Below are 24,455 nucleotides of genomic sequence, written 5' to 3'. Positions count from 1 at the left end.
TTAGTGGATATTTATGCCTTTAAATATCAGTGTAATCTGTCACATTTGTGCAGCTATACATTAGAGAACTGGAACAGAACTGGTAACCTTTTAATTTCATCTACCTGTCTATTTTTGAGAGCGTGATAGTACTTCCATCTCCTGGTTCACTCCTCCAGTGCCTTCAGTGGCTGGGATGGGGCCGGGGATGGACCGGGTATTATGAATATAACCCAAGTCTCCCAGGTCGGTGGCAGAGACACAGTCATTTGAACTCCTGCCTCCCTAGGTCCGCTTTGGTGGGAACCTGGAGTCAGAGGATAGAACCAGGAATCGAACCTAGGCACTCTGATGGTGGGAGATGTAGATCTTGACCTCTGTGCTGAATACCCACACTTTGAAGTGTGTTTATAAGCCATTTTTGGAGTGTTTCTGCAGATCTGCCTAGAAAGCCACATCTGTACTTTCTGTGTTTCAGCCAGTGCATTGAATATCATTTTTTTTTTTTATTTTATTTCATTGGAAAGTCAGATCTACAGAGAGAAGGAGAGACAGAGAGAACGATCTTCTATCTGCTGGTTCATTCCCCAGGTGACTGCAATGGCTGAAGTTGAGCCAGCCCTAAGCCAGAAGCCAGGAGCTTCTTTTGGGTCTCCCATGTGGCTGCGGGGTCCCAGGGCCTTGGGCCATCCTCCACTGCTTTCCTAGGCCACAGGCAGGCAGTTGGAAGGGAAGTGGGGCTGATGAGATTAGAACTGGCACCCATATGAGATCCTGGTGCATGCAAGGTGAGAACTTAACCCACTAGGCTACCATGCCGGGCCAGAATCTCATTCTTTTAAAATAGTCATAATATTCTCAGCAATCCATGAACTCATCTCAAAGAAGGCTGATGATAGAATATTGAAAATATGAATTTTTATGTGAATGTATTTTGAAACATTTTACATGGAAATGTTACCATAATTAACCAGGTATGAGTGTGCTTATTATAGCATTGCTCAGCTGTTGCCCATGAATTTGAATTTTTACAGAAAAAAATGAGTATTTCCACCATTCATACATGATTGAAAAAGCAATATAAGGCAATATGTAATGAGTTATTTTTTCTGGCAGAAAAAAAAGCACATCTGAGTGAAGTGTCTTCCCAGCTTTGTGGCTGTTTAGTGCAGATGCTTGTTATTGGTTGCTATTTCTTCATGAACAAGTTCATGTCTCAGACTGTTTTGGGGTTCCCATTCTGCAGTCATAAAGAGAGGCCACCTTGTGATTTCTTCAAATTGTAGCTAGCAGACGTTCATTTGTTTCAAATGGTGCACAGATCTGTTTATAGCCTCCTTGCTGGGGATCAGAACTGCCTTAACTATCGGAGAAGTCACTGGCACCAGGAGTACTCCAGGACTGTGTTGCTGTATCACTGCATTAAGTACTACTGCTTGTGTGTGAAGGGTGAGGTGCCAGGTTCATATGTGCTTATGATGATAGACTTGACTTTTGTTATTCTTTTATTTTGTGCTTTTTAAGCAGAAGTGATTTAGTAGTGATTTATAAGTTGACATGATGTTTTTCTTACCTTTTTTTCCGTTAGCAAGCTCATGAAGCTTTCAAAATGGCTCAGGCCCTTGATCCATCTTACTTAATTTGCTGGATTGGACAAGTAAGAATCAATATGTTATTAATGAACCTGTTGGTATGAATAGCCCAATAATAGAAATTGACAAAAACAAAACATTAGTACATGTGATAATGAGGGCAAGTAATATTTGAGAACATGTTCTACCATTCCCTGTGCTTAGCTCTTCATGTACTTTATTGTCATCAGTCTTTCCAGATTTGGTTGTTACACTCTTCATAGATGTGGGAATTGAAGCTCAGATATGGTAATGATTACATCCAAGGTCATGCAGCCTATAGTTATTAAGCTTTGCCTTGAATGACTTTGAACCCCATCAGTCTAATCATTAGACATTGGCTTGAGCAGCTTTGCACCCCATCAGTCTAAATACTGTGCCTAAAAAATAAACTCAGAGCTGTGTTAACTTATGATTATTGAGGAGCCTCACATTTATGCATACCATTTTGATTATCATGCTTTCTTATTTTCTGTGAAAATCTTGTTTGATTGGTCTTTGATCATGAGTCTTCTCTCCTCCAGTTGAGTTTTGTACTGCCACTTAGGAGCCAGTATCCTTAGTGGCTGGTTTCAGTCTGTCACTGACTTTTTTTTCTCTGACCTTAACATACCATTTCTTTGAGTTTTCATTTTCTCACGTCAAAGAGAAGGGAACTAAACTAAGTGGCTTCCCATGACTTGTGAGGTTGAAAAGTTATCGTGAATTAGTAAACAGCTGTTTTGATTAGAGAATATTAGGGGCGTCGATCCTGTTAGAATGTTGTATGAGTTTGATATCCTTTATGATGCGTTTGACCCCTGAGTCTAATTCCAGTTCATTGGTAAAGCAAGCTGCCTGCAAAGCTGTTACTGTGCTGACATGTGTGTTACTTTTACAAAACAGTCCAGAGGATACATTTCTAACTGCTTCCAGAGGATGAGGCCAAGGCTGGTCCAGGAGCCTCACTTGGAGCAGTTGTTTTAGATACATACAGATTGTCTGTTTTCTTAAAGATGTTTTTGTTGTTAAAAATGATTTATTTTAGGCAATAATTGATAAATTTGAGTAAAATGTTAGTAAAATTTAACTTTGATTTTAGGCAAATCAATAAACTTTTGGTTCTTCTTTTTCATTGCATATAACTAAGAACCACTATGTCCTTTTGCAGGCTCTTATTGCAGAGGCAGTTGGAAGTTACGATACCATGGATCTCTTCAGGCACACCACAGAGCTCAGTATGCACGTAAGAAATTCGAGCATTCTTCTAGACTCATTAGCTAGTCCAGTATTATCCTTGTTAAGGACATGGGTAGATGGGAATACAGGATATGAATGACATCAGTCGTCTCTGCCCTTCGTTCTGGCTTAGAAACAAACCACCCTTTTTTTTTTAATTTATTTTTTTTATTGTTAATCACATTGTATTATGTGATACAGTTTTATAGGCACTGGGATTCCCCCTGCCCCTCCCACAATCCTACCCACTTTAAAGAGAATTTCTGGTTTCATCTTTCTATCATCTCTTGAAACTGGAGAAATGACATTGAGATTCAAGTTACATTAGCAGTCACACAGAATAGAAGCTGAAACTAGGAGTAAAAATGGACTTGAGCTCAAAGTCACTCAGGTGACACTGTAGAGTATTTGTGAAAATATTTTAAGATTATTTGATTTGATCTACAAAGGAATGGTGCTGAGAAGGGGGAGCCCATCCAGTAGGGCTCTGTTTTTTGCCCTTTGCTTATCCCATTTGATTCTTCTACTATGTTCTTATCTGTGTTTTTTTCATAGTGATCTTTCATTTTAAGGCACTTAAAATTGTCTTTAAGAAGACCAAGATGTGATATTTAATGTATTGAAATGTATTCCTTCTGAGTTTTGATAGGCATAATTCTTACCCTGTGTCCATTTTCTAACTTCGGCTTTTATGAAGACGGAGGGAGCCATAGGTTATGCGTACTGGGTGTGCACAACACTGCAAGATAAGAGCAACCGAGAGACGGAGCTGTACCAGTACAACATTCTCCAGATGAATGCTATCCCAGCAGCACAGGTTGTCTTGTGCAAATACATAGGTAAGGTACCTGTTATGTAATTGGAAAAATATTTGAATAATTTTTGCAATTGTTAAATAATTTTAATAATTAGTTAATTCCAAATTATTAGTGTACTTTCATACACAATTTTGTCATTTTCCTAAACTTGGCAAGTGATTAAAATTGATTTAACTTGATGGTTAAAGTGCTTTGCTTGTCAGAGTGGGAAGTATTTTGGAGTCTTGTGGGCTTGGGGTGTTGGTGCCTGGCTGCACCATTGAACCATTTTATGATCTCACACAAAAATATTTTACCTCCTTTGACTTCTTTTCACTCTTTGGAAAATGTGAAAACTAGGGCCCTAGCTGTAGAGTTATGTAAATGAGTTCATGTCCAGAAAGTGTCACACCCAGTGCATTTAACCTCTGATTTTCACACCTGACTTATCTTCAGGATGCTGGAACAAAATTTTAGATTTAGGAAGTTGGCAGAATGATAACATTTCATTAACTTTCTATTGTAATCATTTCCTATCTTTAATGAAACTGCCATTGGTTCTGCCCCACCACTTAGTAGCCACAATTAAAAAATGTTGGGCATAATACAAAATTGAATTATAGACTTTTCATCTATAGCACAATAAGTGAAAGTATCTATTGCTTTGAGTTTAAGAAAGATGGTTTTTACAAAAAGGTACTCAGATAACCAGGAATATTCTAGATACTCAAGAAATGTTGGTTTTATTAGCTTTTGACCAGATTTCTAAAATAGAAATACATTATTAAAAAGCAGCTAATACTGACCTTAATATGAAGTTGAATAGTATGAAGAATCACATAAACTGGAAAGACAGGAAGGAGCATATCTCGTCATCAACATGGAGGGCACGGGGGACTGTGATGTTCCTCATGCTTTTGGCTTGCAGCACTGCAATGCGAGGAAATTAATTACAAACATGGGCCTGTATACCAAATACTGAGAGCTGAGAAAGGATTTGGTTAGAAATCTTGGAGAGGGATTTCCTTACAGAACAAAGGATGTTTGTAAATATTTACATAGAGGTCAACTGTTAGCTTTCAACAAAATTCAGATCCCTAAGACAGTGAACAAACCATTTTTTACCCGCTAATTCATAACTGACTTTTATCTCTACAATGGAGTTGTGTACACATTTAACAAATTCAACTTTGTTCATTTAAAAAAAAAAAAAAGAAGGAAAATTGGAAGCGCGAAAGAGAAAGGGGATGAGAGAGGGACAGAGAGAATCATCTTGTCTGTCCTCAGCCTTGGGGGTTTGTGTGCCTTGTCAAGCATGGAGCTCCTCCTGCTCTCCTTGACTCAGTTTTTGTGAATTTCTCTATGTATGTAGATTAGAAATCAAGAATAACTGTGGTTTTCATTTCACACTATGGCATTAGAATTTGTCACATAAGACATTATTACACTATACTGTGTTAGACAAGTTAAAGATCTTCAAGATTTATTTCTAATTCCCTTTAAGCAGATCAGATCAGATGTGCTTTTCTTCTAAAAACTCATTGTTTTGTTACATTAAAATTTTGAAATACTTTATTCAAAGTGTGAAGACCATCTTTTGGTTTTTGAATACAGCACTAAATTTTCTTTTGAATGCATGAACGTTGGGCCCAGCGAAATGGCTCATGTTGTCTAATCCTCTCCCTGAAAGTGCCAGAATCCTTTGGGACTATTTTGGGTCCTGGCCATTCTGTTTCCCATCCACTTACTTGCCTCTGGCCTGGTAAAACAGTAAAGAATGGTCCAAAGTCTTGGAACCTGGCACCCATGTGGGAGACCTGGAAGAAACTCCTGGCTCCTAGCTTCAGGTGGGCTTAGCTTTCTTTGGTCATTGCAGCCATTTGGAGACTGAACCAATGGATGGAAGATCTTTCTCTCTGTCTCTCCTTCTCTGTAAATCTGCCTTTCCAGTAAAAGTAAAGAAATATTTTTTTAAAATGGATGTTTAGAAAGAACTAAGAGTAATTGTTGCTGAAGTTAATTTAGAAGGCTGATGTGTAACCGGTTAGCAAGTAACTGAATTTCCCTGTGAATCCCGTATCTAATTTTAACAGGAGAAATAATCTCAAAAGATTAGACTTAAATAATGGTTTATAAATAATAAAAAAAACAGCTAGAAGCCACACACAACATTTAGTATTTTTCAGAAACTTAAAAATTATAAGAAAATTATCATATATTGTATAATATTACATATTATATTCCAAGTCAAATCAAATCATTATTCTTAACAGTATGACTAATCTGGTGTTTCAGATACCGAAAAGAATTGTAAATTAAACTAATGTTTTGTGAGCACAACCAGTGTGTACATGTAAAATAAAAGTAGTATTGAATTTTCAGAAAGAATTCAGAATTATGCTCCAGCTTTCACAATGTTGGGTTACCTAAATGAACACCTGCAATTGAAGAAGCAAGCGGCAGATGCCTACCAAAGGTAAGCTACATTTCATGGATGTGCAATCATTGTCTTCCACCAGTCTATTTAAATGTAGTCTTATTCTCCTAAAGGCAGTACTAAATAAATGTTATGACTCCTTTCCTGATCATCATTGTATATTCTAATTACTACATATTAGAAGACAAAAGGATACAACCTTCAGTTTTCAGCACTGCTTTGGTTTCTGTTGATCAGGACAAGTAAGAGTGGTAGAATGAGAGAAGGCGGGGGCAGGGGAAAATTGAAAGAAAAGAAGAAATTGAAAGAGACAAATCTTTTAGAATTTTAGAATCTTTTAGAAAAATCTATTTCCCTAAGAACTTACCTACATGTGTTTCATCAGACAAACTCATAACATTATACTATGTTTGCTCAAATCACTTTACTGTCTATTTATTTATTCGGTGACTTTTTCTTGAACTACCGTGTGCCGCAATGGATACTTGCACTAGTAATTTAACAGTGATTGTGAATACTACATAGGCTCTCTTGTGGAGTACACGTCTGGTGGTGGGAGACATGTGATGAGCTGTGAGAGATCTGTGATATAAGTGGTTACTAAGAAAATCAAAGTAGGGGGACATGCCTTGCAGGGCTTGCAGAGGTAGGAAGTAACATCTCAGTGGGTTTTAGAAGGATGGTTTTGTTCAAGAGACAGTTGAAGGCTGACTTGTATGGATTGAGCTGTTTAGTTGACTTCAGATGAAGTTTCTTTGGGAATCCCCCCAATGGAACCTCTGGACTCCAAGTTCCAACTATGGAAAAAATTGAAAAAATTGAAAAAAAAATGGAAGACCATGGAATGAATGTGTCAGAACTGTGCCTCCTCAGTGGCTTAGATAGAGCAATGGACAGCATAACCAGGTGCATATGGAGAATTTGGCAGTACACTGGAGTCTACAGAGGACATCTGGTACCATAACAGAGGATGAAGGACAGAACAAATTGGTCAACTTCCCCAGCCAAGAGTTGGCAGTCAGTAGCTTGGCAAATGGAAGACTGTAAGGTGGACTATGTCAGCCAGTGGAATCTGGAGAGATTTCTTCGTGCTTGGTGTGGCAAGATAGATAACAATACAGAATTGTTGAACTATCAAAACCACTTGAGCATGACCCTTGGAGGAAGCGCCCACACCGGGAAACCTGGGTTGATTGGGAGGTTGGGTATGGCTTCTCCCCTTATCTCTCCCTTCCCCCCAGACTCAGGAAGGAAGAGAGAGAATGTAGAAAACAATGGTCTCACCCACTTTCCTCTAGCTCTTGACTCTTTGCACCCTAATCAAATATATAAAAATTCTCAAAAATAAAATTTGTACAATTAAAAAAAGAATGCATTTTTTCCAGGTATATGTGGAGAGTTTATTAAAAAACTATAATTTTGTTCTTTATGTTTTAATAAACTTATAAGTCAGCATGCTGTACGACGCAATCAGCAGTGAACATGGGTTTTCAAGCAAGAAAGTGAGGCAGTGTTAGGGTGAAGGCTTCTGTTTTATGGATCCTGTAGTGAGTGCGGATGCATGCTGTGCATCCCACGCCACCTGCACCTTAGGCTTGAGATGGCAGCTCCATGCTTACCTGAGCACTGCACTTTTGTGCCTTTTCTGCCTTAAATAAACAGTTGAGGTTTCAGTCTCTGTCATGTTGTCTGTTAGGTTTCTCTAAGTATGTGTGTGTGTGTTTCCTATCGTAGCATGGTTGGTAAAAAGCTGTTCTTTGGATTTAAAGAAAATCTAAAAACTTAATAAATGTACAGATTTCTGTCTGGTAAAGTTTCTTTTTTCTTCTTTTTTGTCCTGGTCCTGGGCCTTGTGCACCAGAAGGCTTCCCTTGTCCCCAGCGCCCTTCTGATGGCTATACCCTGCCTCCCAGTCATTGTCTGTTAAATGTTACTCCACACACACAGGCAAGGGCCCATGGAAGTACTTGATTTTCTGTCTTCCTAACTCATATGATTGGATATCAGTATTTTTACAAATGTTTTCTATATATTTCAAATATGTCAAAATGTAAAACTGTAACATACTCTCTTGTGCTTAAAGTTTTGAGAATATTTAGAACTCAGATGTATCACTTAATATGAGTTAGTTTTACTGTGATAATTTTCCTGATGAAATCTAAATTTTACTTTTGTAGTACCAGCTTAATAAAATATGAGCACTAATTAGCACCAAAGAATTCATAGGATTAGATGAAGAGAACAAAATGTATAGATCCAGCTAAAGAGGAAGGGTTAAGGAATAGTGGTACAGATACATCAGTTGAAGCATTTTGTTCTTTTGTTTCAGAGCAGTTTTGCTATCTGCGGAAGACAAAGATACATATAATGCTACAGTAAGACATTATGGCAGATTGTTATGGTAAGCAAAAATATATATATTTTCCCATACACATGTTTCTTTTCTCATGATAGCCAGGGTTTGGCACAGTGATGACAAGTTTCTAGAGCAGCGGGACTTGAGGACCCATCATTGCCATGCTCCCAGCCTGTGCTGTGCACAGCCTTGCGGTGACGCCTTGCTCCAGTATGCCTTCTAAGGAGCAGGTTTGAGCTCATCGTCCGTGGGCTGGAGAACTCTGGGAGATAGAGAGTTGCTCTTTAATAGTAGAAGCCTTGTGAGTGGAGGAGGAATTGTGCCATTCCTAATTTGCTATATACACTTATTAGTGGTTTAAAATGTGTGCATAGAAATGTGTGTGTGTGTATTGGGGGACAGAGAGAGAGCTGTATGTCTTTCCACAGACTGCCAGTGATTTATGGATAAAAACCATCTGTGGTAGAGAGTAGAACTAGGAACAGAGAATGTAAGTATTAACGGAAGCAGGTTTTGATTGAGAGACGGGAGGCCTTCCATTTTGAGCTACCCCTGAAATTGAGTGACTGAAGCACATCAAAATTATAGCAACCTAAGATAGCTTGTTTCTGTTATCAAAATATTTGTCAATATTTGAATTTATTGATTTTACAAATTCTTTAACCTCTGTAATAATCTTAGAAATGAAAGTTCCTATATTTTTATGGATTTTTGGTGTTTCTGTATTGCTTTCCAAAAAAATGGGTGTCAGACAGTTTATCCAAGGCCACGTTTGATGCTGACAAGATATTTTATGATCTGATAAGCTTGTCAAAGATGCTAGAGCCGAACTAATAGGATCATAATGAATTAAATAAGCTTAGAAAGTAGGGTTCTTTATCAAAGTCACGTTGGATTATTTTAAATTGGAAATTTGATTAAAACTTGCTAGAAAAGATACTTTGTAGTTTAGGTGAATTTATTATTTTCACATGTAATTCAAAACAAGCAGCGTGTGCATCCTGATAGTGATATCTTTTACAGCTTTAATGCTAATAGGTTATCATTTGCTGAATCTCCACCATAAAAAAGGAACTAAACAAAGTTATTAAAACAACCTTAATGTAATTGTATCTCTCTATTTTGCTATCACAAGGCAAAGTTATTCTTGGTATTAAAAGTAAGTTCTGTTTTGCTTCTTAGTTCCATTGGTGAATATGATAAAGCTATCCAGGCTTTTAAGTCTACGCCACTGGAAGAGTTAGAAGACATCGTAGGTTTTGCATTGGCTTTATTTATGAAGGGGCTGTATAAAGAGAGCGGCAAAGGTAAGACTAGTGCGTGAGGCAGAAGCACATGTTTCCAAAGCTGAGGAGAGTTTAATTTTGAGAAGCTCACATCTAAAAGGGTGAACTGGTATAGAGAGGGGCTATATTGCTTACTGAAATCTGACTAGAATTAGTTATTTGGAAGACAAAGTAAGAGAAGGGTTTTCTAGCTTATTCACTCCTCAAATGACCATAACAGCTGGCACTAGATAGGTCTTGCCATATATGTACCATCTTCCACTGCCATCCCAGGTGCTGAACAGGAAGCAAAACAGCCTCAGGACTCAAAATGGCACTCACATATGGGACCTTAACTGCTACCCCTAAACATAGATCCTTGTGGGTTAGCCTTTCAAAGCACATGTTCACAGACTACACTGCTTAACTGAAAAACTTAACCACTGTTAGTAATAAATCTCAATTTCTCTAAGAACTTTTAACTGTTTAAGTTTTCACATACCTGGGCCCAGCCCATGCATGAGCAGTTCAGTTACATACATTCTGCTTAATGGAGTTGGTGGTCTGCACAGGTGTGTTGCAGTGGTACCATAGTTCTTGCAGGCCTCCACTTCTGCTCCAGGCTGGCTCTTACTCATAACCGTTGTGACCTCCCTCTGGACTCAAAAGGGGGAAATTGGGGATTGTTAATGTAATAATCCCAGGATTAGATTTTAATAAGTTTTCACTCTGTCACTTAGAAAACAAGGAACAAAAATAAGATACAATTTTAGTTGGGTTTTTTTGTTTTTAAATGAGATTAGGAAATGAAAAATCCCACACTTTATTAGGGTATATTTTTAATATTGTGTTTTGTTTCCATTTTTAACAGCTTATGAGAAAGCCTTGTCTGTTGTTGAATCAGAGCAAGACAAAGCCCATATTTTAACAGCCCTGGCAATCACGGAGTATAAACAAGGGAAACTGGATGCAGCTAAGACATTGCTGTTCAAATGGTATGTACAGTTGATAGCAGCACTTAGCACGAGCAGGTAATCAAGTATGTGGAGCAACAGAAAGCAAAATTCTTAATTTGTAAGGAATTTTTGAGTGAACAAAGATTGGCCTCACATGGTTCTAAATTCAAGAGGAGCTGGGGCTCATAGCTTAATTCTTAGTCTAGGAAATCCCCCATCCTTCAAAACCGTCTTCTATTCTGTATGTTGTTATTGTGAGTTAACCAACATTTGATTACTTGATATAATGACCTTAAAATTTTATGAAGGCAATTTTAATGGGCTAATTTTTTTTTGGGGGGGGGCCTTCTTTTATTCCCAAAGAGATTTTTTTTTTCAATTGTTGTTTCTTTTTGTTTTTTTAACTCACTAAAAAAACTCATTTAAAGGTAAATCTTTAAAAAAATATCATCTTAGTAGAACTGTAGCTATTCCTGTTCTTTTGGAATAATAAAACAACAGCTTATCCATCTGTTTATTTTTGTAGTGGTTTTTATTTATTAGAGTTTTTCTTTTAAATATTCATTCATTTGAGACAAAGAGATGGACAGAGAGAGCCGCTATGCCTACTCAGTAAGTAAATGCCTGCATCCCCATGATAGATCCTCATAACATTCGTGTGTGGCTGTATGTTATAGATTCACAGACCCCAAATTTGCACATGGTCTGCTGGCATGAATCAAAATGCAAATGAGTGCTACAGTCATCCAGAGCAAAAATATCCCAAAGTTAGTCACAATTGGGTAGTCTTTTGTTATTTCAACACAGTCAGTTTGAGTATTGGTGGATCTGGGATAAAGTATTTTTTTCTTTTCCATGTGAGAAGAACTTTACCCTTCCGTTTTGTCTTGTTGGATGCAGGGCTGGATATTTCTTAGGATTCATGTTGCTGACTGTGGTTTTGGTCCTCTGTGTGTCGTCATGTGACCTTAACAACACAGTTCTCATCCCCAGACCTTGGCGGCCTCTGCTTTGATGTTCTTTGCGTAGAAATTGCGCTGTTGTCTACTCTTTAATGATCCTTTTGGAGGCTCTGATGTTGGCAAGGGAATAATGTCCGAAAAATGCTTATTTGCAGGCAGTAGTTTACTACTTAATAGGGAAAAGAGGTTTGATAACCAACTTCATAGACTTTACAGCAAGAAACCACATGTAAAATCCCCTTCGGAATGCTGGAGCATAGTCATTTAACTTATACACTTACGTTTTTATATGTTAGTAAGTATTAGAGTAGGTAGGGTTTCTTTCCTTATGTGCCAAGGCACAGATTAAAATTTCTTCTTCTGTTATTATTATTGGAATTTTTATTTTCTGGTTTACTTTTTTATGCTTTCTTGCTTTTATCAACTGACAGTGTAGATTATTAACAGACATTGCACTGACTTAAGTGTTTTCACGTTTGAACTTCCACATCTGTGGAACTGTTACTGTTAATGGGCACTTTAAGCTGTTTTCTCCGGAGATATTTTGTGGTTATTTTGTGTCTCTTTGTCAAAATTAAGAACAAAGCACTTAATTCCCATTTCCAAAATAATTGTTCAGAGACATAGTGGTCGGTATGTGATCATTTGTAATGAGATAAGTATTTGTTCTATTTTAATGATTTTTGGTTTGAAAGCTTTGGAAAATTCCAGTTTTATCATAGTGTCAGATTGAAATATTTGGAAGTATTAAGCTTGTAGAGCCAAGTGTTCCTCATTTAAATTAGCAAGAAATTTTATGCATTATTGATTATCACCTGTGTAAGGCTAAATTATATTTCACAGTTAAAGGGGAAAAATGTTCTTTGTGTACATATGAAAGTTAAATTCTCATGTTATAAAAATACTAACTTGGCATATAGTGAATACAATTTGTACTTATTCTATAAAATGGTGATTTCATTTATATATATATATTTATTATTATTTTTCATGATACAGTTCCCTAGGTACAGGGATTTACCACTCCACTTTGCTTTTCACTCCCACTGTTTCTCACATATTACAATGTATGGTCCTTCAGCCACTTAGTGTATCATGGCATTGCAGGTAGAGACAGTGGTAGATGATCTAGTATCCAGTTGTCCAGGTAAATTCAACAGTTTCATTGGCAGTTCTCCTTTTATTCTGGAGTGGAGCTGCACACTGCCATGTGTCATGTCTTCCGCAGTGTGTTCATGAGGACAAAGCTCCATCGGAAGGATGGAAGTCAGATGTTACATTAAAATTGTTTTTCTTTGTTATTTATATTTCTAGCACTTTATTAAAATTGATTTTTAGAAAAATTGTTCTCATTATTTACCTCTGGCTGATACCCACCGAGGCTAATTTATATTTGGTTCTGAACCTCAGGCAAGATGACCAGGGAAAAACCATAACTGTTGTTGCCTTCTGAAAGGCCATTGGTGCTTTTTTTTTTTTAAAGATTTATTTATTTTTATTGTGAAGTCAGATATACAGAGAGGAGGAGAGACAGAGAAGATCTTCCATGTGAAGATTCACTCCCCAAGTAGCCAAAAAGGCCAGAGCTGGGCCTATCTGAAGCCAGGAGCTTCCTCCAGGTCTCCTACATGGGTGCAGGGTCCCAAGACTTTGGGCCGTCCTCGACTGCTTTCCCAGGCCACAAGTAGGTAACTGGATAGGAAGTGGGGCCACCAGGATTAGAATTGGTGCCTATATGAGATCTTGGTGCATTCAAGGCGAGAACCTTGCCATTGGTGCTTTAAGCTGTGTCAGCCATGGGAATTGCTGTCTCCAAAAGTCAAGGAATTTTCTCTTTTATATTAATCTTAAAGATGCCTTACTTTTGCTGAATTTTTAAAAATCCTAGATGTCCATTATGTTTTAATAGTTCCTGATAAAGAGAATACTGTACTCATGGTTAATAGGCTATTTAAAAATATGTTTGCAGCTCTATCTTAAAGGAACAAACCCCAGAGAGCCTCCAAGCACTGTGTGCTCTGGGCTTGGCCATGCAGGACGCCACCCTGTCGAAAGCAGCCCTCAATGAGTTACTGAAGCACAGCCAGCACAAAGGCAGTGGTTACCAGAGGTGCCTTCTGACCTCAGCCATCCATGCCCTGCAAGGCCGCAGCGTGGCGGTGCAACGGCAGATGTCCAAGGCCGTCCACAGGTGAGTCCTGTACCTGTGTGTGGGGCTTAAGAAACGCAGACTGATGTGGTTGTGTTTAACATTTGGACTCTACCAAGGCTGTACAGGGAGGTAAGCGTATGTATGTGAAAGCTCAGCTCTGGCTTTATGAAATTATAAGAGGGACTAGCTAATGATCCACATTACTTCACCTATTAGGACTTTAAAAGTCAGTTGATAAGTGTGTGCTTACGCTAATTAAGGCCCAAACCTTATTTGAATCTGTTGTTATGATTTTGTCCATGATAATAGTTTCAGGAATTGTTGCTTATGTAAATATTAATTAGTGTCTTCCAAATTTGGAAACCAGAATGCTGTCCCTAATAACAGTGATTATTCCTTCAATTTTCTGCAGTGAAATGTGATATATACAGTTTGCTGTTATTCCTCCTTATTAGCAATACTTGTGTGTTATTTTTTAATTAAATTATTTTAATTTAAGCCTATTCATTATAGTGTGATTTCTTTTAGAAGACATTCTTCCACTATACAGTATTACTTCACCTGAAACTTTTAATCTCTCTGGGTTCTTTGAACACAGGGTGTTCGCTTTCTTAAGTATTCTTAATTATCTTGCAACTTTGTAATTATCTTGTTGCTGGTTTTTTCTTATTTGTGTAAGGACTACATGTAGGCGGGAAATAGAGTCTGTTTTCTAAAAGTCAAGACACTTTCCACTTACCATGAGCAGTTAATATGAAACTTTTATTGATACTTATGAGTTTTAAAACTAATAAGATGCTAGCTGCCCTTTTGGTGGTTGAAGCATCCCCCATCTCTAAGCCTTCTCTTTGTTGATTTCTATAGTAACCCTGCTGATCCTGCGCTTTGGTCTCTGTTGTCCCGTGTTGTTGCTCAGCATGCCCAACGAAATGCAAAGGTGAGTCATATTATGAGTTCTGGCTAAATGAGAAAATAATTTGATTTGGTAAATGGAATAATTTTTTAAGGTAGTATTGTTTTTCTGGAAGATAATTATCTTCATTGGAGAAATATCAGCCTGAGTGTCCTCCACATCCTGCTGTACTGTTTGGGGGTGGTGGGCCACAGAGAGGATAAGGACCATCCCGAACACATATGAAGTATGTTAATAGCTGTGTGAGAAAAGCATGTTTGCAGTACTGTTGTAGAAAGTGCATTGGCTGTTTTAATTTTGAATCCCAAAAGATTAATAATATTTAAATTTTCTTAAGGATGAGATGATAGTATCTGTAATGTTGTAAATGTCCAAAAATGTACATATAAAGTCATTGATATTCTACAAAGAATTGCACACTAACTATATTCTTATTTATAATAGCCAAGTATTTTCAATAATTTTTTTCCACTTAATATCTGTGACTAATACGTTCATTCATAGTTCACTTAAACTAACTGATAAACATGAGTGTAATAGGTAATGTGTTTTGAGCATTCTCCATGCCTGGTAATTTCAGTATCTAGAATCTGTGTGGATTCTGTTTTTTTTTATTACTGCGAGTTTTTATTTTACTATTATTACATTAGCTTTGTTTCTTCATTTACCTACTTGTGTGTAATAGGTATGTATGAAAAAAATTCTTGAATAAATTTTGTGTCTGAGAATTAAGATTCTTTTCTCCAGCAGAAAGTTTTACTTTGCTTCTGACAGGTGCTTGAAATGACGGGCTGGGGCCACCATTAACAAGATTTCAATCTTGAGGTTGCAAGGTTATTTGAGATGTGGCTTATTTCTGATTCAGTTAGAACCTGAAGTGTTAGCTTTCTCTGATGTGGGTTTTTAGTACACTCCCCACTTTGTGTGAGCCCTGCATGTTAAACTCCCAACAATCCCGAGAGTCCTTCAAGATAAAAAGTCAGATTTGTTAGGATCTACAAGTGGAAGAAGTTGCTTCTCTGCCCACCCATTGCTCCAGATTCCAGCTTTGATTCTTAGTTTTGGCTTGGCAAGTTCTTAATATCCTATCAGTTCTTCAGGGCTTTTAAGAATCAGTTTTTAAATATTTTATCACAATACTCCATACACTTTAATGTTCAGTGAGAGTCAACTACTGACCTGTCCAAATACAGATTCAGATCAGTAGCAGGTGTGTGTGTGTGTGTGTGTGTGTGTGTGAGCTAAGTAACCACCTCCCAGGGAGTGCCAGTGCTGCTGACACCCAGGACATTACTGAGCAGACTCTCACTCTCATTTTTAGAGACTGAGTGGATAGCTTAGCTCAGAGGATCCAGCACTCCATCAGACCACAGAGTGAAGTCCTTACTGTCTGTCTACCACTATGTTTCGCCTTTTCATGTATTTTGTCATTTAATCTCAGCAACCATGTGAAGTGGGAGCTATTACCGTCCCTAAAAGGAGAATGAATCCTGAGACAGGAGGCTACATAACAGGAGGCCTGGAAAGGAAGTGGAGCTGCTGGGATATGAACCAGTGCCCATATGGGATCTTGGTGCATGCAAGGCAAAGACTTTAGCTACTAGGCTATCACACCTAGCCCAAATTAAATTTTTTGTTATTACAGATTTCAAGTTAGCCTTATGAAAACTTGGTGATATTGTAGCACCTGTTTTTCTTATTTTGATATTGAATTTATTATTAAAGCAATTATCAGCTTCATGATGCCGTATATTCATTTTACTAACAAATATAGAAAATTTAAAAATACTATTGTGTTTTCATGAACTAAAACCATCTTAATTTATCTTTTCAATCTCTCTGTGTGTATAACTTTCTGTTACAGTCTGTTACACTGTTGGAAAATGCTGGATGGAATTGTAAAAATCATGTAACTTTTGAATCAGTATGATCATTTTAAAAACAATTAAAATGATCTCGGTAGAAAAGATTTTCACAAAAAAAAAAAAAACCCTGATCATTTAAAACAGTACTGGTAACTAGATACTTGAGTTTTGAAATTATTACTATGCTAAAACTGTTCCTTTCAAATGATGTAATAGAAAGATTTTGTCTTAAAATTTTACTATTTTACTACAGTTTATACACTTGTGTAAACATCACATATTTCTGTTATAGGGAGGTGCTGTGGCTGGAACTGTGGCTCATATTCTGGACTCAAATCATGGGAAGGTTAGTTTGTTCTTGCACAAATTAATCGAATAACACTGACAAAAGAGCAAGACCACGTTTCCCAGTGGCTTTAGGGATTCCATATCAAGTATAGCTTGCCTCTTCGGTTTGAAAGACGGAGGTCTATGAAAAGAATTGGTTAACACAGTCTTATTCCCTGTGTAGAAGGCGCTACTGTACACTGCGGTCAACCAGTTGGCGATGGGAAGCAGGTCAGCAGAAGATGAAAGAAATATTGCTCTGAAGACCATTCAGAAAGCAGCCCTTCTTGCTCCAGGTGATGATAATTTAACCAGGCCATCGACTTCTGTCAATCCTACTTTTGTGATTTATAGGAGCAAAGTTCGTATTTCCATGAAGTAAGACAAAAGAAAATTTAGGAAAATGTCTTTAAGATTTTGCATGCTATTTAGTTATCTCTGTATTTTCATAATTAAGAGAGTACTAGTTATAGTAACAGGTTAAAAAGAATGTCTGCTTAAAATTGTATCATTAGCTATTACTGAGAATCCAAATTACATATTTTCAAAAAGTAATTTTTTCCATTTTGTATCAATCATATTTAATGAGACCTATGGCTGCTAAATTATTTACTGAGCTGTTTAGTTATTTCTCTGTGCAATTAACTCCTTGAAGAGACAGAAGGATATGGCATATGTGGTCGCTGTTAGAATTGTCAAGGTCATAGTTTCACCTGAGCTGGCTATTTTTAGTTCTAACCAGCTGTGACATGGGTATGGTGTTGATGATAATGAGGATTGCATATTACTGCTTCCATTTCCACGACTAGAAAAATGCCTTAAAAATCTGAAATGTCTATCAATGTGGGATCACCAAGTATGTTTTTACAAAATGTTATTTTAAATAGGAAATGAAGCATTGAACAATTTCTTTACCTAGAATACTTGAGAACAATGATTAGAATAGAGTGCTGTTGGTTTCAGCCAAACCAGAAAATTTCAATGTTATATTTGCAATAAACTATAAAGAATCTAACTAACCAGAAAAAGCTCAAATATTTCAGGAGGTTATTTTATAAAACACGAGACTAATGTTCTCTTGTTTATCCTTTCATCAAATAGTAACATGCCCTAAACTTTGGACTTTTCTTTTTTGTATAATGACAAGTCTCTTGTAGACGCGTTCTCAAGTACATTTTAGATTGACTTCACTGTGTCATTTTTTGTGGCTCTAGATGATAGATCTGTTAGCCTTTGGTTGTGTATGTGGCACAAACTTTACAAATGCAATATTGCCATGATGAGGTCCTTGGTGTTGGTCTCTGTTTTCCCATATTATTTTCAGAAATATGTACATCAGACAAGGCCAGAAGATGCTTACAGCAGAGCTGAGTGGTGATGAGTACCTGTTTGAGATTTATCCTTGGAGTCCAATGGGAGTAGACAAGTTGTCACTATGTGTAGCAGCTGTACACATAGTCCAGCTTTGTAAATCTTTGATAGTTTTTTTGGTAGCTTAATGATTATCTGAAGAGTTTAGAACTGAATATTGATTGGCAAAAAATGAAGATAAGACTTATGATTGTGTGCTACTAAGAGATATTTTCAACTTTTTGCAGACTATGTTTTAACATTTTTGGATTAGTGATTTGTATATTGTCCCAGAATCCCACTTGGTTTCACAGGAAATTTGGGTTGCTGACTATGTGTAGAAGAATGTGCTGGGAAGAGTCGTTCTTCTGTAGTGTGATAGAAGAAATATCTCCTAGCTGCTAATGTCGGTACCCCAGGCTGGAAATCTAACTGACAGAATACTGAAAGATCCCTAAAGGGCACATTCATTTGTAACTCTTTAGAAAATTGAGTAGTTGGTATCATACGATTTTAGACCTACGAAATGCCTCTTCTGCACTGCACTGCAGCTGTCATCTGTTCAGTTGTCTTTTTCTTTCTAAAAAATAAGCCACAAAGGAAAAGCTACCAGATAGTTAATTAGTGTCATTATTTGATCTGAGACCCAGACCCAAGGCTCAGGCATGTGCCTTTCATTACTCAGATAGTAATCTGATCTTATCATAAAATCTAGAAAACAGTTTCCATTTGTTTGTTGTGGAGTTTGATTATGTCGTATTAGTTCAGACAAAATAGTTATACTCTGGACAAAAAATTATTTCATAGAGTGAAGATGTATGTTGTTCTTTAAAAGGTTTTGATCTGCCTTAGATTTCTCACTCTTGTACTAGTAGCAGGAATACCAATCACCTATAAATGAAAAAGCATGTTTTGGACATTTTATAAGAGATGTGTTTTGGATGAAGCAGTCAGAAAAATAAAACTCAAGTGTGTGTGACTATACTGTTAACTAGCACCCTCTTGTGGAATTATTTTTAAAATCGTTTCTCATTTTTTAAAGATTTATTTATTTGAAAGTCAGAGCTACCAAGAAAGAGGGAGAGACAGAGATGTTCATGTACTGGTTCACTCCCCAGATGGCACAGTGGCCACTCATGAAGTAGGCCAAAGCCAGGAACCAGGAACTTCACCTCGGTCTCCCACACGGGTGGCAGAGGCCTAAGCACTTGGGCCATCTTCTGCTTTCTCAGGCCATTAGCAGAAAGTTGGACTGGAAATAGAGCAGCTAGGATACCAACTATACCCCAATCATTTGTCTTTTTTAAGGATTCTGAGATTATAACACAATTAACTCTTGAAGTTAACTGCAAAGTAAAATTTATAAATAATGAAATACCTAGCAAATGACAAAAACAAAAGAAAACCAATCCTCTCGCAACTTTTTTTCCACAACTTTCTTACAGGGAAGATTCTATGCGCATAATCTGTTATTACCTCTTCAGGTCATTGAAGTCAGTCAGCCTTTTCCCCGACTTGAAGCAGCTGCTGTTAGGGTGTGAGAGAAGGAAAGAACCAGTGAACAAAGGGAGAGAGAGAGAGAGAGTGTGTGTGTGAGATCATATAAATGGAGTGAGACACTGACTGTCAGGCTTTCTTGTTACAACACAAATAAAAACCTCAGTGTTTTTTTAAACTCAAACTTTTTTTGAAAATAAATGCTGTGGGGCCCGGCGCGGTGGCGCAAGTGGTTAAAGGTCCTCGCCTTGCACGCCCGGGATCCCATATGGGCGCCGGTTCTAATCCCGGCAGCCCCGCTTCCCTTCCAGCTCCCTGCCTGTGGCCCGGGAAAGCAGTCGAGGACAGCCCAAGGCTTTGGGAACCTGCACCCATGTGGGAGACCTGGAAGAGGCTCCTGGCTTCGGATCGGCATAGTATCGACCCGTTGTGCTCACTTGGGGAGTGAATCATCGGATGGAAGATCTTCCTCTCTGTCTCTCCTCTCTGTATATCCGCCTTTCCAATGAAAAAATAATAAAAATAAATCTTTAAAAAAAAAAAAAAAAAAAAAAAAAGAAAATAAATGCTGTGTCATCTTGCTTATCCTGTGACTAAGCCTTTGAGGGAGGGAGTGGTTGATGAAGATGAGTGCGTCTTTGAGGTTTGTCCTTGGTGTCTGGTGAAAGCACATAGTAACTATTGTTTTCCTTAGTAATGCAGTGCTGTAGGCAGCTGAGCTAACCAGCCACAGAAGAAGAGTTTAGCAGCATATTGCGCTTCCTCTGGTGTGCATGGTTATAAAAATAAAGCAAATCTCAGAGGGTGAGTGTAGTAATATGTCTTCTGAAAGCAAATATAATTTAGTTTTCCTGTAAATAAGATTTTTCTGGAGATAGAATTAATATCCTTTTCCAGGTGGGTGCTTAGTAAGCTCTCACTTTGGGAGCTTTTCAGTAACATCATGAAATTAGCAAACCTCCTGCCTGTTTCCTCCATGTAGGTGACCCTGCTGTCTGGGCTGGGCTCATGGCAGCATGTCACGCCGATGATAAACTGGCTCTGGTGAACAACAGTCCCCCGAAGAGGATGGATTTATATTTGGCCCTGCTGTCTGCTGTTTCTGCTTCAAGTAAGTTTAAAATGCGTTTTTTTTTTTTTTTTTTTTATCAATGATGTCCTTCAGACTCCTTAAATGGTTAACTCAGGAACACAACTTCTACCTATATTATCAAAAATGCATTTATTCATGAAAGAATTCGTAGGCACGATACCTGTACCAAAATGAGATATGCATGCTGTGTATGCATACTTTCTCATAGAGCCTAAGTATCTAGTAGGTTCTGTTACCTTAAACTTTTGCTTTATACTGTTTGCTTGCTTTGAGACCTGCCCAGTGTTTTGCAAAGTGGTAACCTGAAAGGATTTCTTTATTGAAACCAGCACTAAATCTTTCAGGCATCTTCCAGGCCAGAGCAGTTGTTAAATCAAATTTAGTTAATGTTGTCTTGAAAATCTGTAAATCTCTTCATTGAAAAATGATCTAAATAGCATCGGAAATAGGTTAGCTTACTCTTACCTTTCCTCAGATAAATTTTGAACTGCCAGCTACCTTTCCATAGCTGCTAGGCATCATTACAACCTGGCTTTTATAGGTTACCAGGGAAAACTTTAAAAAATTATGCCCTTTCTATATAACATGATGTTAAAGTATATTTTAAACATGTGAAGTTTTAACCAAAAGAACTTATTTTCAGTGGTAAATCATAAGAACAGTTACATATAAGCCATGCTGTTCAGATTATACAAAAGAAAAACATATTTAAAGATGTTTATTTCATTTTCATCTGTTTGAAAGGTGAAACACTAGAGAGAGAGGAGGATGGCAGGGGTCCAGGGCTTGAGCCACATCTACTGCATCTCAGAATGCATTAGCAGGAAGTATAATTGAAAGCAAAGGATCTGGAACTCCAATAGCCCTTGGTATAGAATACAGGCATCCAAAGTGGTGGCTTAACTTGTTATGTCAGTACCATTGCTGTTTTTGTGTTTGATCCACTTGGACAAACCCAGACTTTATAACCACTGCATTTAGACCAACCTGTAGTTGTCCCACAGTACTTGGACACTCCTTTCTGCTCCTTTCACCCTTTTTTTCTTTGGTCTTTAGTCTTGGGGATTTCTATTGAAATAGCGTCAGATTCAGAGATGATTTCCTTAGCTGTCACCAGCCTTCCAATAAGCTCATCGATGGCATTCTTCATTCTGTCACAGTGTTTTTGATGTCTAGCATGTTGTGTTTCTTACAATCTCGATTTCTCTTTGCACATGCCTATCTGTTGTTGCATGCCATCTTTATCTATTTGAGCCTTTGGTATGTTAGTCATAGTTGTTTAAAATTCCCAGTCTGATAATTCCAGTATCTCTTCCATATCCGAATCTCCTTTTTCTTTCAAATATATTTTTTGTGTATTGAAATTTGTATATTCAAAGGCAAATAATAGAGAGAAGGGGGAGAGACAGGTATCATCCATGTGCTGCTTCATTCCTTAAATGCAGCAAGAACCAGAAAACCTATCTGGGTCTCCCACATGGGTGGCAGGGCTCCAAATACTAAGGCCATTGTCTACCACTTTCACAGGTGGATTAGCAGGAAGCTAGGTTGAAATTAGAAGAATCAGGATTCAAACCTGCACTCTGATAGAGGACACCAGCATTGAAAGTGGTAGCTTACCGTGCTCCATGACACCAGCTCCCTAAATCTATTTCTGGTATTTTGTTCTTTCTCTTCAAACTGCATTTTGCCTTTTATTGTCTTTGTAGTTGTCCTGGATATCTGGGCATGATTTGTTGGGCAAAGGGAAGTGCCTAGTAATGGGGAGCTACGGAAGCATCTTAAGTCCTGCGAGTCAGTCTTGATCTGTCAGTGACCTCTACCTCTGAACTGGAAACTTCCCAGTGCTTCTCGGTCCACCCTCTCTCCACATCGGTGGGCCAGGCTGGCTAAGTGGGTTTGGTTAGACTGTTTCTCTGCTTCGGCATGGAAGCTTTTGGAGTCAGGCTAGTTGAGCACATTATCTTTCTGCAGAGCTGTCTCAATACTTTATCTAATACTGTGTGAGTTTCAAGTTTTTGTTCACCCTGACTGTTAGAAAAACTACTTGCAGTGTTGTGTAAACTCTGAAGATTACTGCTTCTGATGCTCTTGTTGGATCCTTTTCTTGCTGCTGGTGATTTCCTCACTCATGTACTGACTGAGCAGGCTGAGTGTGGAACCCTCTGTGCCATTTTCTCCTCTCTGGTGCTCTGCCCTGGAACTTGAGCCACCCTGGCTAGCCTTCCTGGGTTTCCTTCACTGAGTTTGCTGGGCCCTCCTTATGTCTCCTTCCCTGAACTGTCACTTGCAGTCTCTCTCTCTGGACACTGAGCTGCAGTAGTAAATGGGCTTACCTCACTGGATTTCCTCTCCCTTTGGGAACATTTGTACAGAAGTCCTGTACGTGGATAGAGCTTTTAGACACAAAGTGAGTGGAGATATCATGAAGACTGAAATAAGTTTGGCAACTCATTTCACCTGGTAGACATGCATGACTCTTCTTGCTTCTAATTGCAGCAGAAAGGGCTGTTTTCAAATTCATACAAAACATTTATCCATATAGATCATAGTCTAGGCCATTAAACTGGTTTCAATAAACTTAAAAATAATCAAACGTGCAAAACTTATTATCTCAGCACAACAATTAAATTAAAAGTCAATAACCAAAGTATCTAGAAAATTTTTAAGTATTTGGGAACAAAATCACATACCTTTACATATCCTAGATCAAAAAAGCACGTCAAAAAGTAAACCAAAAATTATTTTGAAGTGAAAACAAAAGCGCAGCCTCTCAGCTTGGCAGTGTCACTAAAGCACTGCTGAGGGGAAGTTGCCATCACTGAATGTCTGCAGTAGAAAAGAAGGCCTTCCTCATGTCAGTGACATCAGCTTCTAACTGAAGGAACTAGCAAAAAGAAAGGGAAATTAAAAAGCTAGGAAACCATAAGGAATAGGCGTCTATGAAATGGAAGACAGAAAATCAACAGAGAAAAATCAATGAAACCAAAAACTGATTCTTTAAGGGGAAAAAAACTGATAAATTTCTAGCCGGGTGGATCAGGAAGAATAGAGTGCTCGTGCTAGGAATGCAAGAAAGTGCATCATGACAGCTGTTCGAAAGGCTGCTGAGAATATCATGGGCATCTTTCTGCCACGGAGACTGACAACCTGGGTAAAGTAGACAGATTCCTTAAAAGACAGAAGGCTTGCTCAAGAGGAATACACTGAATAGCTGTTACACACATGGGATCTGCAGTGCAGCATCCTCCCACAAAGAAAGCATCTGGGCCTGATGACTTCACTGAGGAATCCTACCAATCAAGCAAGGAAGAGTACGGATTTCACGTAACGCTCCCACCCCCAATTCCAAGAGATTGTAATACTTCCTTATGTTCTTTGTGAGGCGGACAGAGGGGCAAACAAAGAACACTACTAAAGAGCGTCGCTTTCTGACTAGGCAGAGATGCTCCTAGTAAGACTTCAAACATTCAAGTCTAGCAACACATAATAACGATGTTGGTGTGTCATGGTCACATGCGGTTAAACCTGGGAATTTAAAAGTAAATTGAATTTGCTTTGTTAACACTGTTGAAAGATGCCAGTAAGTGTACGCACTACTTTGATTACATTTATGGAAAAGTTTAGAAAACGCACACTGACCTAGGACAGAAAATG

General features: G+C 38.0%; 1 protein-coding gene across 2 annotated transcripts in view; it reads left to right on the top strand.

Annotated features, from left to right (window-relative positions):
- The window catches only part of TTC37 (tetratricopeptide repeat domain 37), a 67,168-nt gene that overhangs the window by 29,356 nt on the left and 13,357 nt on the right, over nucleotides 1-24,455 (top strand). For both annotated transcript variants that reach the window (XM_040986060.1, XM_040986061.1), the window contains 12 exons: nucleotides 1,568-1,636; nucleotides 2,761-2,835; nucleotides 3,526-3,667; nucleotides 6,008-6,101; nucleotides 8,392-8,463; nucleotides 9,601-9,725; nucleotides 10,555-10,678; nucleotides 13,571-13,792; nucleotides 14,618-14,690; nucleotides 16,824-16,877; nucleotides 17,043-17,154; nucleotides 20,688-20,816. In XM_040986060.1, coding sequence (XP_040841994.1) covers nucleotides 1,568-1,636; nucleotides 2,761-2,835; nucleotides 3,526-3,667; nucleotides 6,008-6,101; nucleotides 8,392-8,463; nucleotides 9,601-9,725; nucleotides 10,555-10,678; nucleotides 13,571-13,792; nucleotides 14,618-14,690; nucleotides 16,824-16,877; nucleotides 17,043-17,154; nucleotides 20,688-20,816 — 1,291 coding nt within the window. The remainder of the gene's footprint in view (nucleotides 1-1,567; nucleotides 1,637-2,760; nucleotides 2,836-3,525; nucleotides 3,668-6,007; nucleotides 6,102-8,391; nucleotides 8,464-9,600; nucleotides 9,726-10,554; nucleotides 10,679-13,570; nucleotides 13,793-14,617; nucleotides 14,691-16,823; nucleotides 16,878-17,042; nucleotides 17,155-20,687; nucleotides 20,817-24,455) is intronic.

This window comes from Ochotona curzoniae, unplaced genomic scaffold (genome assembly GCF_017591425.1).
Source record: "Ochotona curzoniae isolate NIBS_2020 unplaced genomic scaffold, NIBS_Ocur_1.0 contig_4501, whole genome shotgun sequence".
In the NCBI taxonomy this organism is placed as follows: Eukaryota; Metazoa; Chordata; class Mammalia; order Lagomorpha; family Ochotonidae; genus Ochotona; species Ochotona curzoniae.
The sequence above is the reverse complement of the archived record's forward strand: the minus strand, read 5'-3'. Positions and strand labels throughout refer to the sequence as shown.